The sequence below is a fragment of the Trematomus bernacchii genome, unplaced genomic scaffold (genome assembly GCF_902827165.1).
Source record: "Trematomus bernacchii unplaced genomic scaffold, fTreBer1.1, whole genome shotgun sequence".
Taxonomy (NCBI): Eukaryota; Metazoa; Chordata; class Actinopteri; order Perciformes; family Nototheniidae; genus Trematomus; species Trematomus bernacchii.
Window position 1 is genome coordinate 1,468,248 of NW_022987689.1, and position 16,604 is coordinate 1,484,851.

The 16,604-nt window shown below is 41.6% G+C and overlaps 1 protein-coding gene across 1 annotated transcript in view; it reads right to left on the minus strand.

Moving 5' to 3' along the window:
- The window catches only part of obscnb (obscurin, cytoskeletal calmodulin and titin-interacting RhoGEF b), a 64,617-nt gene extending 48,395 nt beyond the window's left edge, over positions 1–16,222 (minus strand). Inside the window, exons 1-25 of the mRNA XM_034138135.1 lie at positions 15,133–16,222; positions 12,347–12,616; positions 11,902–12,162; positions 11,300–11,605; positions 10,948–11,214; positions 10,703–10,806; positions 10,152–10,320; positions 8,567–8,842; positions 8,200–8,481; positions 7,438–7,713; positions 7,074–7,349; positions 6,694–6,975; positions 5,883–6,176; positions 4,415–4,696; positions 4,050–4,325; positions 3,637–3,912; positions 3,279–3,551; positions 2,925–3,191; positions 2,572–2,841; positions 1,701–1,967; positions 1,289–1,555; positions 1,093–1,205; positions 833–986; positions 584–745; positions 374–478 (exon numbers count right to left, since the gene is read on the minus strand). Of these exons, the coding sequence (XP_033994026.1) occupies positions 374–478; positions 584–745; positions 833–986; positions 1,093–1,205; positions 1,289–1,555; positions 1,701–1,967; positions 2,572–2,841; positions 2,925–3,191; positions 3,279–3,551; positions 3,637–3,912; positions 4,050–4,325; positions 4,415–4,696; positions 5,883–6,176; positions 6,694–6,975; positions 7,074–7,349; positions 7,438–7,713; positions 8,200–8,481; positions 8,567–8,842; positions 10,152–10,320; positions 10,703–10,806; positions 10,948–11,214; positions 11,300–11,605; positions 11,902–12,162; positions 12,347–12,616; positions 15,133–16,222 (6,865 nt within the window). The remainder of the gene's footprint in view (positions 1–373; positions 479–583; positions 746–832; positions 987–1,092; positions 1,206–1,288; positions 1,556–1,700; positions 1,968–2,571; positions 2,842–2,924; positions 3,192–3,278; positions 3,552–3,636; positions 3,913–4,049; positions 4,326–4,414; positions 4,697–5,882; positions 6,177–6,693; positions 6,976–7,073; positions 7,350–7,437; positions 7,714–8,199; positions 8,482–8,566; positions 8,843–10,151; positions 10,321–10,702; positions 10,807–10,947; positions 11,215–11,299; positions 11,606–11,901; positions 12,163–12,346; positions 12,617–15,132) is intronic.
- Positions 16,223–16,604: the final 382 nt, after the last annotated feature.

Genomic DNA, 16,604 nt, shown 5'->3' on the forward strand with positions numbered 1-16,604 from the left:
CAGGCCTCAATGAGGCATAACAATGCAAATGCAACTTGAAACTGGATTTTCTATCTCATCAATATTGTCAGATTGATGCATTCTGTTAACGCTTATCATAAGACAACATTTAATCTGTTTTAGTGTGGCGTTTTTCATTGGCACACTAAAACAGGTGAAATGTTGAGGTGAATTTAGCAAAAAATGTATGCAGACTTATGATTATCCTAATCATTTGTTATCTGCAAATGTGCAGATGTATTACAATTTTGCAACAATTTGTGTCATAAATAGAAAAATCCATTTTCAACCTCATCCGAACATTGCAACATAAGGGTTAGCAAATTCATGCAGCAACATATTTGTTTTCAGCTCATGACACGGACTGGTTTACCTTTCACTTTCAGTTTTGCTGCTGAAGAGGCCTTGTCAGCTGTGAATTTAATCTCACCCATATCTTCAATGGTGACAGACTTAAACAGAAGTACATAGGTTTTGCCTGGAATAAGAAATAAGACAACTTGTAGATAATCATTATTCAGGTAAATCATATGCATGAAAATACAGGTGTATACATAGCTGTACAACTTTTTTGAGACTTTACCCTCTTGTCTCATCTTGATGTTGTCACCGACTTTGAGTTTGGTACTTCCTTTGTACCATTGGCATTCAACTTCATCATGTGATACTTCACAGACAAACGCAGCACTCTCCTTCTCCATCACTTCCACATCCTCCAGCTTCTTAACAATCTTAACTTCTCGGGCTGCAGGGAAAACATTATTAAGAGGTTTCTATACCCAATAAGGCAACATGACTTATTTGTGTGCTTCAATACATGACTGATAATTACCATTAACAGTGAGTTTAGCTGAGGTGTTATCATCAGTAGTGCGACAGATGTAAGTGCCTGCATCTTCAGGGGTGCATTTGTTGATGACCAAACTGCGCTTTCGGCCCAAGGAATGGATGCCAAAGTTCTTCCCTGGTTTCAGTTCAACATCATCCTGCAGATTAATGATTTTTCAAAATGTTACATTCTGTATGTACATGACACTTTTAAAATCTCATTTTTTCCCAAAGCAGACAGTAAATTAAATAATAACTTCTCACCTTGAACCATTTAACATCTGCATTGGTTTTGGACACTTCACATTCAAAAGTAACCTTTTCCTTATCAGCGACACTGATATCTACCATGGGCTTGGCGATCATAGCAGGAAGTTCTGTATAATCAAAAAATGGTATTAAAAACGTTGTGACACAATGACCCTTGTGGCAGTATGGGTGACATACAAAAATAACTTACCTGTGACAACCAGTGTGCCAGAGTTATGAACTCCTTCTGCTTGGAAGGCAATCATTCCTGCGTCCTCCCTCTTGAGATTGGACAACGTTAAAGAATGCTTCTTTCCGAAAGCTGTGATACGGCAGTTGGCCCCTGACTTTAACTTGGCCCCATCCCTGGTCCAGAAGCCCTCAACATCAGCCTGGCTGAGCTCTACCTCCAGAGTTACCGTCTCTGTCTCATGTGACTTGGTTTCTGTTAGGCCCTTAATTACCTGGATCTTTTTCACTGAAGGGAGGATGAGAAAAGGTTTGAGACTTAACATGCTCAAGGTTTCTTAGCTTTTAAATAAAGAATGATATCACTAAACACTGGAGAATGACATTGTCTTTCTATATGCATTTAAATACTGTATGTTGTGTATCAATCTTACTCTCCACACTGAGCTTGGCCTGGGTTTTGTCATCCAGGGTTTCACAGGAGTAGATGCCCCGGTCAGCATAAGCCACGCTCTTGAAGATCAGTGCCTGCTTGGCTCCGTTGACCTGAATCTCCATGTTTCCTGAAGGCTGCAGCACAACGCTGTTCTTCATCCACCTCACTTCATCCGACACCTTACTCAGCTCCAACTCCAGCTTCACTTCACTCTGCTCCTCCACTGTCAGGTTTTCTAGCATTTTCTTAAAAGTCACAGGTTCATCTAAATGGGGCACACAGAATTGTCAAAGTTGATGAGGAAAAAATATTACTTAAAGGTCCCCTATTATACTGTTTTTCATCAATATATTATAGTTCTAAGTTATATACAAAACATGTCTCTGAAGTGTTTGGCTCGAAATACAAAACAGATCATGCATTATAGCATCCCATAATCCCCTCTGTTTCAGCCCTGTTTCAAAAGGGCTGATTTTGGGTCTGTTACTTTAGATGAAAATAAGGAGCCACTCCCCACGCCCCTCTGAGAGATATTTGGTTAAAAAAAACACAATGGTGCTCTAGGAGGAGATTCAGGTGATAAGGTGGGGGGGGGGGGGGGTTTACCTTGGTTGGTTATTGGTTAATGGTTAGACAAGCCAAAAAAACGTTATGACATCATAAAGTGGTCAAAATCTGATCAGCTCATTTTCAGACAGGTTTTTATATAAATGGATCAGGACAAAAAGTGAGCGAATCTTTTTTCCTGAAACTCTCAGAATCTCTTTACACAGAGGGGACACATGTTTATGTATAAAAGACATGTAAAAGTGGATTTTGGATAATAGGTGACCTTTAACATACTAAATAATTATATTGAGTGTTCTTACGCTCCACTTGTAGGTTGGCTTTGCAGCTTTTGCCCTCTGCATCCACGCTGATCTCTCCGCCATCTTTTTGTGTGACAGAGGTGATGGTGAGTGAGTGACTGCTGCCCCCACGCCCAATCTTATATTTGGGCCCAGCAGTGACGGGTATGCTGTTGTGGAACCATTTAACGTTGACGTCTGCTGGGTTGACAGCACACTTGAAAATTGCATCTTTTCCCTCCATGGCAGCCACATTGTTCAGTTTAGTAGTCAGCCTCACCAGTCTGGGTGCTGAAAGGAAAGCATGACATCAAATGAAATAAACTGATACAGAATAAACTACCTGAAAGTGTTGAAGGTAAACAATGAATTACCTTTTGAGGTAACTTTGGCGGAGGTCTTGTCATTTCTACATTCACAGCTGTATTCTCCTTCATCTTCTTTAGTCATGCCAGTCACGGTGAGGACCCGCTTAGCACCATCTGTCCTCACACAGTACCTGCCTCCAGGTTTAATCTCACGACCATCATGCTGCCAGACAACATCCCCTGAGGCTTGATTTAGCTCACACATCAGGCTGAGTGTGCCTTCCAAATCCACTGTAGCAGGTTTCAAAGGGACAACAAACTTCAAAGCCGAATCTGAAATGAAAACATGGAAGTTAGACATCAAAATTAAATCTGCCACCTGGAGATGTCTATAAAGTTGTTAACTTTTCCATGACTTGCCTTTAACTTGAACTTTGAACTCCAGTTTGTCATCAGCAGTTTGACAGGAGTATGTTCCACTGTCTTTGGATTCAGACGATTTCACTATCAGGGTACGAGAAAGGCCTTCTTTTTTCATTTCATACTTGCTGCCCTCCTTGAGCTCCACACCATCTCTGCACCACTTCACACTACCACTCTCTGTCGTCAGCTCGGTGGTCAAAACAACTTTTTCACTTGCTTGAACAATACATGTGTCCTTGACAAGCTTTTTCTGGAACTTGACAGCTGCATCTAGAGAGATGTAAGAGCTTGTTTTCATTTGTTTGTTCTGAGAATCATGTATCAAAATAAAACCAGTATTTGAAATATATTTTACCTGTAACCTGCATCTTAAATACAAGCTTCTCTGTTCCAGCCTCACATGTGTACTCTCCCGCATCTTTTTTCTCCATCTTCTCTATCACCAGCTCACGAATCTTGCCCTTTGACTCCATGTGGACGGCTTTGCTGGTAGTCAGCAGCTTGCCATCCTTGTACCATTTCACCTCCGTCTTTGTATCGTCTACCTCACAGCTCAGAGTGGCTTTCTGGGAGAGAGTGGCTTTCACCTCTTGCTTAACAGACTGTGTGTTAGAGAAACCAGCCGGGGGTTCTGCAGAGCAAAGTAAAACAAAACAAATGCATAAAAGTTAACCCAAGATACACACAGCAAAACATTTCAGATGCAATGAATATATATCATTATTACATTCAGATAGACCAACAAGACCATTCAATTATTCCTCCTACCTGCAACCTGTATCTTAAAAGCAATCTTCTCAGTCCCAGCCTCACAGATGTACTCTCCAGCATCCTTCTTCTCCACGCTGTCTATCACCAGCTGGCGACTTTTACCCTTTGTCTCTGTATGGATTGTTTTGCTGGAAGTCAGCAGCTTGCCCTCCTTGTACCACTTCACCTCTGTCTTGGTATCAGAAACATCGCAGCTCAGGATGGATTTCTGAGATAGAGTGGTTTTTACCTCCTTCTGGACAGACTCCTTGTTGGAGAAAGCTGACTGAGCTTCTGATGGAGGAGATATGAGAGGGGATATATCAGATCCAAAAAGCATTGAATTAGAAATATTCATATTTTGAAAAATCCCACGCTCCTACCTGCAACCTGTATCTTAAAAGCAATCTTCTCAGTCCCAGCCTCACAGATGTACTCTCCAGCATCCTTCTTCTCCACGCTGTCGATCACCAGCTGGCGACTCTTGCCTTTTGTCTCTGTATGGATTGTCTTGCTGGAAGTCAGCAGCTTGCCCTCCTTGTACCACTTCACCTCTGTCTTGGTATCAGCTACCTCACAGCTCAGAGTGGCTTTCTGGGAGAGAGTGGCTTTCACTTCGCTCTGGACGGACTCCTTGTTGGAAAATGCTAACTTCTGTTGGATTTCTGAAAAAGTGATAATGGAAAACGTCATGGCATTGTACATGTTCACGCTGAGGGAGTAATAAAGGATTTCTGATTGCCCACCATCATATTAATGCAATCTTATAAAATATAGCAAAACTTAATATAAATTTGAACTTAAAGGGGACCTATCATGCAAAATGCACTTTTGTACGTCTTTTATACATGAATATGTGTCCCCGGTGTTCCAGGGAACTCACCAAGTGTCAGAAAACACAACCCTCTCTATTTTCCTCCATAGCCAAATCTCTAAAAAAGGGGCTGCAACGGATCTGATACAGAATTATCCAGATTTGAACACTTCTATGTCGGCACAGAGGTGGCGCTACGGCTATTGGGCCAACTCTCCACCTATCAGGGGAATGTGGGGTTGGGCCACGGCCGGCCATTGCCGCTCGAAAGCGCTGGAGACGCTGTAGTACATATGCCAGGCCTGTAAGTGGCGCTGTAGTCTGGCACAAAAGCAGCGAAGAAGACTTCCCGCCCATAGTTACCATGGTTACCCTTCTGTTTATTCTCCGCTGTGGCTTTTTTTCTCCCTCCCCGAGGCAAGCGTTTGCTCCCGCTGCTTTAATTCAATGCAATCCCTCCCCGTCGAGGCAAGCACTGTAATTCTCTCCGGTTAGTCCACCAGCAGATGACAAACACCCACCTCTCCGCCTCTTCCAAGGAACGAGGGGACCGTGCGGCAGAGTTTCAGTTTCAGTTTCTTTCGCCGGTCAAGATGTCCGTAAATCTTCCGGACAAAATTAGAAAAGTGCCGGTCAAAGGTCTTCTTTGTTATTTATTGAGCTTTAAAACAAATGAATAACGACTCTATAGGCCTATAATAATATAATAAAACCATAGACTGTATATATAAATAAAACACGGAGGACGGAGATCTTTTTTTCTCCCCCTCTTGACTTGATCAGAGCACGGCTTCCCTCTCCTGCAGGGGGGCGTGGTCAGCTGCAGCTCACAGAGATCAGCCCCGTAGACAGCAAACAGCACATAGAGCGAAATGAGGCATGGCTAAAATGCATGATCTGTTTGGTATTTTGAAAACAGAAACGTATAAATATACCTTATATAGGTATGGCCCTACAATATATCATTTAAATATAGCATGATAGGTCCACTTTAATTTAAACAAATCACATGAAGTAGTCCCTTTAATTCCTCATACCTGTCAATTGCACTCTAATTGCCAGTTTTTCAGTTCCGACTTCACAGATGTACTCTCCTGCATCTTTTTTCTCCATCTTCTCTATCACCAGCTCACGAATCTTGCCCTTTGACTCCATGTGGACGGCTTTGCTGGTAGTCAGCAGCTTGCCATCCTTGTACCACTTCACCTCTGTCTTGGTATCAGCTACCTCACAGCTCAGAGTCACTTTCTGGGAGAGAGTGGCTTTCAGTTCCGTCTGGACAGACTCTTTGTTGACGAAAGAGGATTTAGCGTGGACTTCTGTAGAAGAACCTGAAAAGGAGTGTGGTGTCAGTAAATGTACACGTACAAAAAAGGAGTTATCTCATATCCTTTTGGATTAACTAACTGCAGAATGACAACATAACCATACATATACAGTGTACTGAGCAATGAGCTTTATTAAAGCATGTCAGGTTGAGTGAGACTCAACATTGCATTTGCAGTCTTAAAGAAAAAGCTAATTGGTCATCTACAAAGTTGCTGAAAAGAGGAGCGGACTGATATTGTTAACCAGACCAGGTCTGCGAGCAGGAAGTAACAATCAACGGAGTCATAAGACAACAGAGCTCCCTCAGTAAGCAAATGCTACGAGAAATCAAAGCCTGAGGCTAAATATGAATTAAAATATACACATATATCTTTCAAGGGCCATCTAATAACAGACTCAGGGGCCATTTTGCAATATAGATGTTTGAGCACAGCATGCCAAACATCTCAAAATTAAAGAACCAATAATGCAGACTAAATAAGTTCCAACAATCACAAAAACTGAATTCACTCTCCTTACCTTCTACATGCATTTTAAAGACCAGCTTCTCAGACCCAGCTTGACACATGTACTCTCCGGCATCCTTCTTCTCCACGTTGTCGATCACCAGCTGGCGACTCTTGCCTTTTGACTCTGCATGGATCGCCTGAGTGGTGCTTATGAGTTTGCCATCCTTGTACCACTTCACCTCGGACTTGGAATCAGATATCTCCCAGCTCAGGGTGGCCGCCTGGGAGAGACTAGCTTTCACCTCCTTCTGGACTGACTCTTTGTCAGAAAGGGCAGACTGGACCTGTGTGTCTGTGGAGGAGAACATGGATCATTAAATGTTTTAGTTATCCATGATAAGAAAATTCATCAACACATTATTTTGTTGACAATTCAGTCCTGGGCCCTACCTGCCACATTGAGTTTGAAGACCAGCTTCTCAGTCCCAGCCTCACAGATGTACTCTCCAGCATCCTTCTTCTCTATGCTGTCGATCACCAGCTGGCGACTCTTACCCTTTGTCTCTGTATGGATTGTTTTGCTGGAAGTCAGCAGCTTGCCCTCCTTGTACCACTTCACCTCTGTCTTGGTATCAGAAACATCGCAGCTCAGGGTGGATTTCTGAGATAGAGTGGCTTTTACCTCCTTCTGGACAGACTCCTTGTTGGAGAAAGCTGACTGAGCTTCTGATGAAGGAGATATGAGAGGGGAAATATCAGATCCAAAAAGCAGTGAATTAGAAATATTCATATTTAGAAAATCCCCCGCTCTTACCTGCCACATGCATCTTAAATGCCAGCTTCTCAGTCCCAGCCTCACAGATGTACTCTCCAGCATCCTTCTTCTCTACGCTGTCGATCACCAGCTGGCGACTCTTGCCTTTTGTCTCTGTATGGATTGTTTTGCTGGAAGTCAGCAGCTTGCCCTCCTTGTACCACTTCACCTCTGTCTTGGTATCAGCTACCTCACAGCTCAGAGTGGCTTTCTGGGAGAGAGTGGCTTTCACTTCGCTCTGGACGGACTCCTTGTTCGAGAAGGCTGATTGGAACTCTGAGGGGAACATCAATATGAAAAACAGCATTGTTATAAGGAGGTTTAAGATCAAATGATTGAAACATATAGCACACATGCATTCAAAGCTTCTATCGAAGGTTTTCAAATGGAGCTTTGAATGTCTGTTGTAGTTTTTCTGATGTAACCAAGCAAAAAAACAAAACAAACAATGAAATGTGACTAAATGTGTCTTTTCTTTTTCAAATCAAAGTAGATCAAATCAACAATTGTTAATGGATATCAACTTGTTGTGTCATTCGAATAAATACAGCAGCAGGCTAATCAAAATACATTGCTACAAGCACACATTTTGAATATCGATTTAAAACTTGAATGTCAACATAACGAATGAAACTTCGAAGCCTCGTTATGCTTAACTCAAATGATATTCATTCAGTAGTTCACAGACACAGTTTATATTATTTGTATAATACTGGAAATATTTGTGAAGTTGTATTTGTCAATGAATTCTAGCAGTCCTACCTGAGACAGATATCTTGAAGACCAGCTTATCCCCTGCCGCTTCACACGTATACTCTCCAGCATCGCTCTTCTCCACCTTTTCAATCACCAGCTGACGAGTACTGCCTTTTACTTCTGAGTATATCGTCCTGCTGGATATCAGCTGCTTGCCGTCTTTATACCACTTCACTTCTATCTTACTATCAGAGACATCACAACTAAGAGTAGCTTTCTGGGTGAGAGTAGCTTTAACTTCCTTTTGGACTGATTCCCTGTTGGAGAAGGCGGCTACTGCCTGAGTTTCTGAAAAGAAGAAGGACATTGATATCATATTCATCTTTGATGTGCAGGGTTGAATCGTACTACAAAAATAATCAAACAGTCTTACCTTTTATCTTGACCTGGAATGTGACTTTGTCTGCTGCTGTCTCACAGGAGTAATGTCCTTCGTCACTTTTCTTGGCGTTTTTGATGATGAGTTTCCTTTGAGTCCCTTTGGCGACGGTGGTCGTTCTTTGGTCCTCGGTGATCTGCACTTGATCTTTCTTCCACACCACGGCCGCGCTGGCTGGAGAAACCTCACAGGTCAGCTCCAGGTCTCCTTTTAGGGTTGATGACATTCCCATGGTTCCTCTGGCTTTGTTCAGGAACTTGGCAGGTTCATCTTAGAGAAATAGAGGTGGATATACAGTGATTACTTTTTTGTTATTTGTCAAATTATTTATTTGTATTTCATACAGACAACATATGGGTTAGTGAATTATGGAGAAGTCAATATTTGTGACAATAATACAAATCTAAAAATGCACCAACATTTTCTTGACCTATTATGGCCTCCCCTTATTTATAAGTGGGACCTGCAGATTCCAAATGTTATACTAAGAACTATCTTTAACAGCATACATAAACATTATTCATTATTTTGCTTTTAAAGGAAATTGTAAATTGTATGTTCATGCATATCAGAGAAGAATCAGATACACTATAGTGTGTATGAAGGCCAACATATTATATAGAGAGTAATCTATTCATTACGTATCCAACACTATGTATGTATGTCTATATAAAACTATTTATGAATGAGTATCTATTTACAAGAATGTAGAGTTATGTGTCCTCCAGCCTGAGAGGACATGGAGAGGCGCTGTGCTGTTGGCAGAAGAGCAGGTCACTGCGAATACTCTTGAGCAGCATGCATGGGAATTAATTACTAAATAATAAATTAAATGTCTGATGAAGCTGGAGGTTCCAAATTTCATGGATAATGTGCCATGGTTTTTTTGGACTTGCAGATGCTACAAATTGCAAGCTTTAAGTATTGTGTTCGCAAAGAACTTCCAAACTGAAGACGTGTGTGTGTGTGTGTGTGTGTGTGTGTGTGTGTGTGTGTGTGTGTGTGTGTGTGTGTGTGTGTGTGTGTGTGTGTGTGTGTGTGTGTGTGTGTGTGTGTGTGTGTGTGTGTGTGGCCGTGACGTTACTGTTTTTACCACTGTGAGTCGACATAAAACCAGAATGCTACACGTGTAAAACTGACTGTCAAAAAATATATGGAGATTTATTGTGCATCTCTTTTAAAATCCCTTGGGAAATGTATATCCTTACGTTTGTTATCAGAGCAGCTCATGTGTGGAAAGAGCATGACTTTGGGGTAGCAGAGTAACACGGGAGCCGACTACATTGATATACAACTCTTTCCTCTATTTGATGGCTCAAAAGCATATGCTGCAGCCATCAGAGTGGGTCACATTTCAGTATATCACATGACCTGAGACAAACTGTCTGCATGTGGGCTTGAGTTGGGACTCGTTTCACACACTGAGCCAGGTTACATTCACGCAATCATGTTTTCACCGAGCAGTGCATATTGGTGATACTTGGTTCAGACTCCAACACTGAAACCTTGGCAGTCAGATTGTTTACTTTGCTCTGTGATAAAGTTAAAGTGCTTAACTTTACTTCTTTAATGTGCGTACCTTTAAGAGAGAGCTGCAGGGATATTTTGTCATCAGCTAAAGCACACTCATAGATGCCCACATCTTCCTCTGTCACGTTGTGAACCATAAGGATCCTCTTGCGGTCGACAATCATGTATTCATACTTCTTCCCCGTTTTCACCTCCCGCCCATTCCTCATCCAGACCACCTGTAGGCACACACACAGAACAGATGGCCAAAATAGACATTAGTTAAAGCAAAATAGTTAAAAGAGTATACTGACAAGTACTCAAATACAGGTACATTTACAAATACATATATGTGTATGAAGGATAACAGTTACATAAAACCGAAAACGTAACATACTGTACTGACTATGTAATGTCAATTAGAAGCTCGGGGAAAAGAGCTAACCAAAATTAAAAGAACGTTTTAGCATTTTTAGACAGTTTAGTTCAATGTTTCTTCAGTCAAACTGATTTGACTAACTTAAAATAGCACAGAAAAATCTACTAAATTTGGTCAATGATAGTGCATCAAAATAAAAGCTAGAAGTATAACTGGGAATGATTTATGTTCCCATCACAAACCTGTGCATCGTAATCTGACACCTCAGCAGTCAGCTGAGCGGTGGCCTGGGCACTGCAGAACACCTCCTGTAGGTTTGACTTGTTGGTGAACCTAACAACAGGAGCTAAAAATACAGTGTATATGTAAGAAGGCATTATTGAATTGCCAATGGCATTCAATTCAACAAAGTTAAGAACAGTTGACTGAAGAAAAATGACTCTATACTATATTTATTTAGATTTAGAGCACTTTTCTGACTACTTACCCTGCACAGACAGGATGCAACTGCTTTGTGAGCCTCCACCCACAAACTTGACCTCAGTCCCGTTCATTTCCATGGTCACGTTACGGATGAGCAGAGTGTGTGTGTTCTTGATCCTGGTGATGAGGTAGTCGCCTCCACTGCGCAGGAGGCGGCCATTCAGAGACCAGAAGGCAGAACAAACAGCTGACAGCTCCACGGAGATGGAGAACTCCTCACTGAAGAAGGCAGTGCTGTTCATCAGGCCTTTCCTGATTTCAGCACTGGGTTCTGGAGACAACAGAAGAACCAGACATGTGAACAAAACAACTAATTGTTTACAAAAACAGCAGAATTCATAAAAACTCAGTCTTACCTAGGTAGAAGCTTCCAGGCACCTCCAGGTAATCACTCTGGCCAAAGTCATTCATGGCAGAGATACGGAACTGGTAGGTGGCTTCTTCTTTGAAGCTGCAGACGGTGATCTCGGTAGAAAGGATGGTTTCTCCAGAGTTGCACCGCTGCCATGTCTGAGTGCCAACCTTCCTCCTCTCCACAAAGTAGCACTTGATGGGCACGGGGCGGTCGCTGTCCGGAGGAGACCACTGGATGGTGATGGATGAGTCAGTCTTGTTCGCAACCACTGCATCGACTGGGGGATCGGGAGGATGCTTCCTAGCAGCTGGAGCAGAAAGAGAAATGATCAAGCTGTTTATATGATCTGATGAGTTTTGTAGCTTGTGGCTAATCTAAAGAAAGATTATATCAAAACTCAATTTCCTTTCTTTTTGACCGTCTTGTTGAACTTTTATATTTAGCAATTATTCATGTCAGTTTCAATAATTTAATGTTTGAAGTCTTTTGTACTGGGCATCAAAGACATGACCTGCTCTAAAGTCAATTTTAACTAAATGTAAAGGGGGCAAATCCAAGATCAGAATAAATACAATAAATAAAATAAAATATGGTCTTGCTTACCAGTGACAGAGAATCGTGTGGAAGTTTTGCAGTCTCCCGCCACGAAGGCCACTTCTCCTGAGTCATCAGCCTGGCAATCTCTAATAGTGAGTGTGTACTGTCTGAGCACGCAGGCGATTGCGATACGGGAATCTCCCTTCAGCTTCACGCCATTGCGGGTCCAGTAGACATCTGGGAAAGGACGCTCCAGCTCCACACAGAAGATGACAGTGTCGCTGACAGGGACCACTGTCCTCCGGGGAAGCTTCTTAGTAATATTGCCTGGGATATGAAAGTAAGTGGACAGTAAGACACACATTCAGTAGAATTCTAGACAAATTGACTAGCTGTTCTTAGTTTCCAAACTCAACAGCATTTTACGGACATATAATTGACTCTTGTCAATTGTATTGCCTGCACAAAACAGCTAACAAGAAATAAAGACATTAAAAAGTCTCCCCCATACCCAGGACGGTGAGCTCAGCCACAGTGCGGCTGCCTTCCTTCATCTCGCAGATATAAACACCATCGTCGTTGGTGGTGACGTTGTGAATGGTGAGGCGAAGCAGGGTGCCTTCCTGCTCCATGTAATATTTGGTGCTTTGATCCAGCTTCGTCTCCTCCATGAACCAGCTGGCCTGGGTGGCACTAACAGGCACCTCACACAGCAGGGTGGCTGACGTCTTCTCCTGCACCTCCACATCCTGCAGCTTCCTCCTGAATGGCACCTTAGGCTCTGGCACAATGAAAAACAAGGAGGGAATCTTTAGCTTATAAAGCCACAATTATGGTTTTGCATGTTAGTATGTCAAATATAAGAAAAAGGATGTGCTTCAAAACCAACCATATGGCAAATGTTGATGTCCCTGTAAACAACATTACAACATAGTCAAAAGCTCTTACAGAGGATAATGTAGATACAAATGTATGACAATATAGCAAGTAGGGCTGTACCAAATGTTACTTATATTCTATTGAAGCTTTTAAATAAAGATGTTAGTGTATGTAGTCGTTTCATATTTATTACTCTTTCACCCTAAAAAAAAAACAGTCCTCGAACAAAATCTAAATTTGAATGGTGATTTTCAGAATATGAAGGTATGAATTAAGCTTTGAGGCTTCAAACTAGTCGGTACAGCCCTAAAGCAATTACATAAAAGCTTATTGATAGTCAGTTGTTAAACCTTGGTTGTTGAAGTCAAGGTTTGACGGTTAAACAATGGGTTGTCTGGAATGTAAGAAATTAGCTACTTCTGGCACACCCTTGAAAATGCTCTCAATAAGTAAAGTATGTCAATTTCAGATGTTATTTCTAGGGTTAATGTGCTTACTCCACCCGCTATTTGAATGGAAGCTATAGGGTACATGTTGTACGTTTCCCATGCTGCTCGGTTTTCTTACTCTGCTCTGCTCTACAAATGAGGTTAGAGTTCAAACTGTATCCATATCCATACTTTGGGTTTACGCCAACAGTTTAAAGTTAGCAATCAAGTGTTGAAACACATAGAACTCCACTTTGAGTTATGTATGAAGTCCACTGGGTTCATCAAATCACGCAAAGCACCCACATAAAATAAATGCAACATTTACGTTATTCATTTCAATATTTCCTGTTCCGTTCCTGCCGAAGGACAGATGAGCTATGACTATTTTTACTAAAAAAATATTAGGTTGAGGAAATCACAGTTTTGTGAGTTATAGTTTGGCTCTTTGACCCCTTAGCTTATCATTTTTTTACAGGCTTGTCAACGCACACTATATATTTAACATTGACAACCCTTAACAGTTGTGTATTTCTGTCTTAGTGTCCCAAATAAATACTTTTATTGAAGTTATCTTTCCAAAACTGACTGGATTTCTGCCAGGACCTCTTATTATTTAAGTGTTAATAATATAATAATTGTGGTAATTAAATCAAAGGTTACAGAAAATGAATTTTTTTCCCCTTTTATTTTCTTAAAGGAGTGTTTTTTCTAATGGTCATGGAAGAGCTTAAAACGTATAACCCCTAAATGTCCCCCTTTAAATCCTATAAACTAACAACCTGCAAACATCAGAAGTCCTCTGCACCAGCAATAAACAGGTAAATAAGTGCGGCAGCCCTCATTAATGATCATGCCGACAGAAATATATAATCCTACAGTTTCATCCATTGGGCCAATTTTTTCCCAAGGGGATTCTCAGTAGCATCGGTGTCAAAGTGCTCCAGTGAGTGAGTGAACATCTTAGCATCTGTGAACCACTCATCACCAGCAGAAAATAGATGCAACACAACACCCTCCCAAAGAGGCTGGGCCAGATTTCAACCTTGTTGTAAAAAGCTACACCTTTTCAGGGGTAAATTATGCTTTGGTGAAATGATTCACACTTAGAGTAGTGCAGATACCAACATTGATTTTTCCTTTCAACATATAGCTTATCCCTGAGTGACATGTACTTCTATTTGTATTGCTAATAGAAACACACAAATGAGCCACTTGCTGCAGTGGCAGACAAACAGGTAGTCTAGTTTATTTTGAGTAAATCCCACATACACCATCCTGCTGTGATGAATACTACCACCAAAAGTGTATTAATGTTAAGCTTAAAATAGTCCCCTACAAATGTATTTTCACTCCTGTTTAAGTAATGTACAGTACCAAGCTGTTTTAAGAAATGACTTGCTGTATTGTAGGGCTTCAGCTTTTTTCAGCATTTCATCTGGATTAATCTGAAAATATTTCCCTAATATGTCAATACATTTTTGGTTCTATAAAAACATGTCTATTTTAGTTTCTCAAAATCCAAGGTGATGTCTTTAAATGTGTTGTTTTGTCAGTCCAAAACAGATAAAAGCTTCATTTTTAAGAGGCTGAAAACATAATTTTCTGCAATTTGTGCATTCATTTATGATCAACAAATTATCCTTTTTGTAAATTGACTACTCAATGATGGTGACTTTTTGAGTGCAGCTGTACTATATAGCATACATTTATTATCCATTTTTTTAGATGAATGAGTCCTGCAGTTATGGTATAGATGTTGGAAATTATTAGGAAACAGACTAATATAATGTTTGCTTTCATGGTAATTGTTAATATCAATAAAACAATGAAATCATGCCAGGCATTTACTGTAACCCTAGTGTGGAGTATGCTGCATTTGGCTGACAGATATGCATGTAATTCATGAACATAACTGCAATAGTTTTCTTCTCTAATATGTGTAAAACATGCATGGCTGTATTGTATTCAGCAAACATGTCCATCTTACCTTTGACTGTCACCAACACAGCACTGTAGGTCTGGCCAGCCATATTGGTGGCATTGCAGGTGTAGAGACCATTATCGGTCTGTTTGCAGTACAGGACCTTGAGGATGAAGTTCTCAGCTTGGTCCTCATAAATGACATGCCTGCGGCCCTCGCTGATGTTTGATCCATCCTTCCTCCAGATGATGTGGGGTTTAGGATGACCCGTCACAAAGCAGCTGAGTTTGGCATGCTTGCCTTCAGTCACCGTGCAGGTACGGGTGAACACACCTTTGGGCAGCTTTGCCAGCGCAGATGCCCTCAGCTCATGTTCCTGACTCAGAGAACTCAAACTATCTGTGATGCTGGTCTTGGTGGAGGAGGAACCAGAGGATCTGCTTTCTTCAGTGCGATAGATAGAGATGTCCTTCTTCATTTCCTCCTTGCGCTTTTGTAGGTGAGAGAGGAGAGAGGAGGTGTTCTTGTCTGCGGACAGATGGAGGGAATCCTGGGCATCTACAACGAGAGCTGCTGCAGAGTGTGAACGACCAACGGTGTTCTGGGCCCTGCAGGTGTAGGTGCCGCTGTCCAGGTTACGCACACTTTGGATATTCAGGGTGCTGCTGTCGGTGTCGGAAACAATCTTGATACGATTTGACTCGCCCAAGTAGCGCCCATCTTTCTCCCAATCAAAGTTGGGATCAGGGTGGGCTGCAACCCGGCAGTGGAAAACCACATCGCCTCCCAAACATACACGTGTAGAGGTAGGCTTAACCATGAAAACAGGGGCCCTCTGAGCCATCTCTGTTTGCAGGGCCACTTTGAGGGTAACAGCAGCATAAGCCTCCCCAACTGTGTTTTTGGCCCGGCACATGAATTGGCCATTGTCCTCCAGTGTTAAGTCATAGATGGTCAGGCGGTACAGATTTCCATCCTCCACGGTTTTGAAACGTCCCCCAGATGTCAGCTTCAGCTTGTCCTTCTCCCAGCTTATCAGCGGGGTCGGGCTGCCCACGATAGTGCAGCTAAGTGTGGCGTCTTTGCCTACACACACTGAGCATGCCTTTGGGCGGGTGAGAAACCTGGGGACTCCTCCGAACAAGTTCTGATCCATTGTTGGTTCCTGTAATCAAATAAAAGCTGAACATTACAATACAGTTCCAGCCAGGAAGTGGCTTACGAGAAATAAAATGAAACGTTGAACAAAAGACAATATAAAATAAAATAGGATAGGATATCACTAAATGTATACTAAGGGGAATTCCTGCAGCAGTTAAAATATAAAGAGGGGAAACTAAAAGTGCAAAAAGAAGTCTATGTGGAGAATGTAAATATGTACAGTATCAGATCTGAATTGTAGGTAGTGTAAGAGTACTTTATTTGCCATATTTATATTGCACATATTTATGTGCATCATGATATTACCCTTTATGTCCCACTAATGCACATTCAGTTGCACAGTTATCCTTGTAATACATTTCATAGCTGGAAAAAAA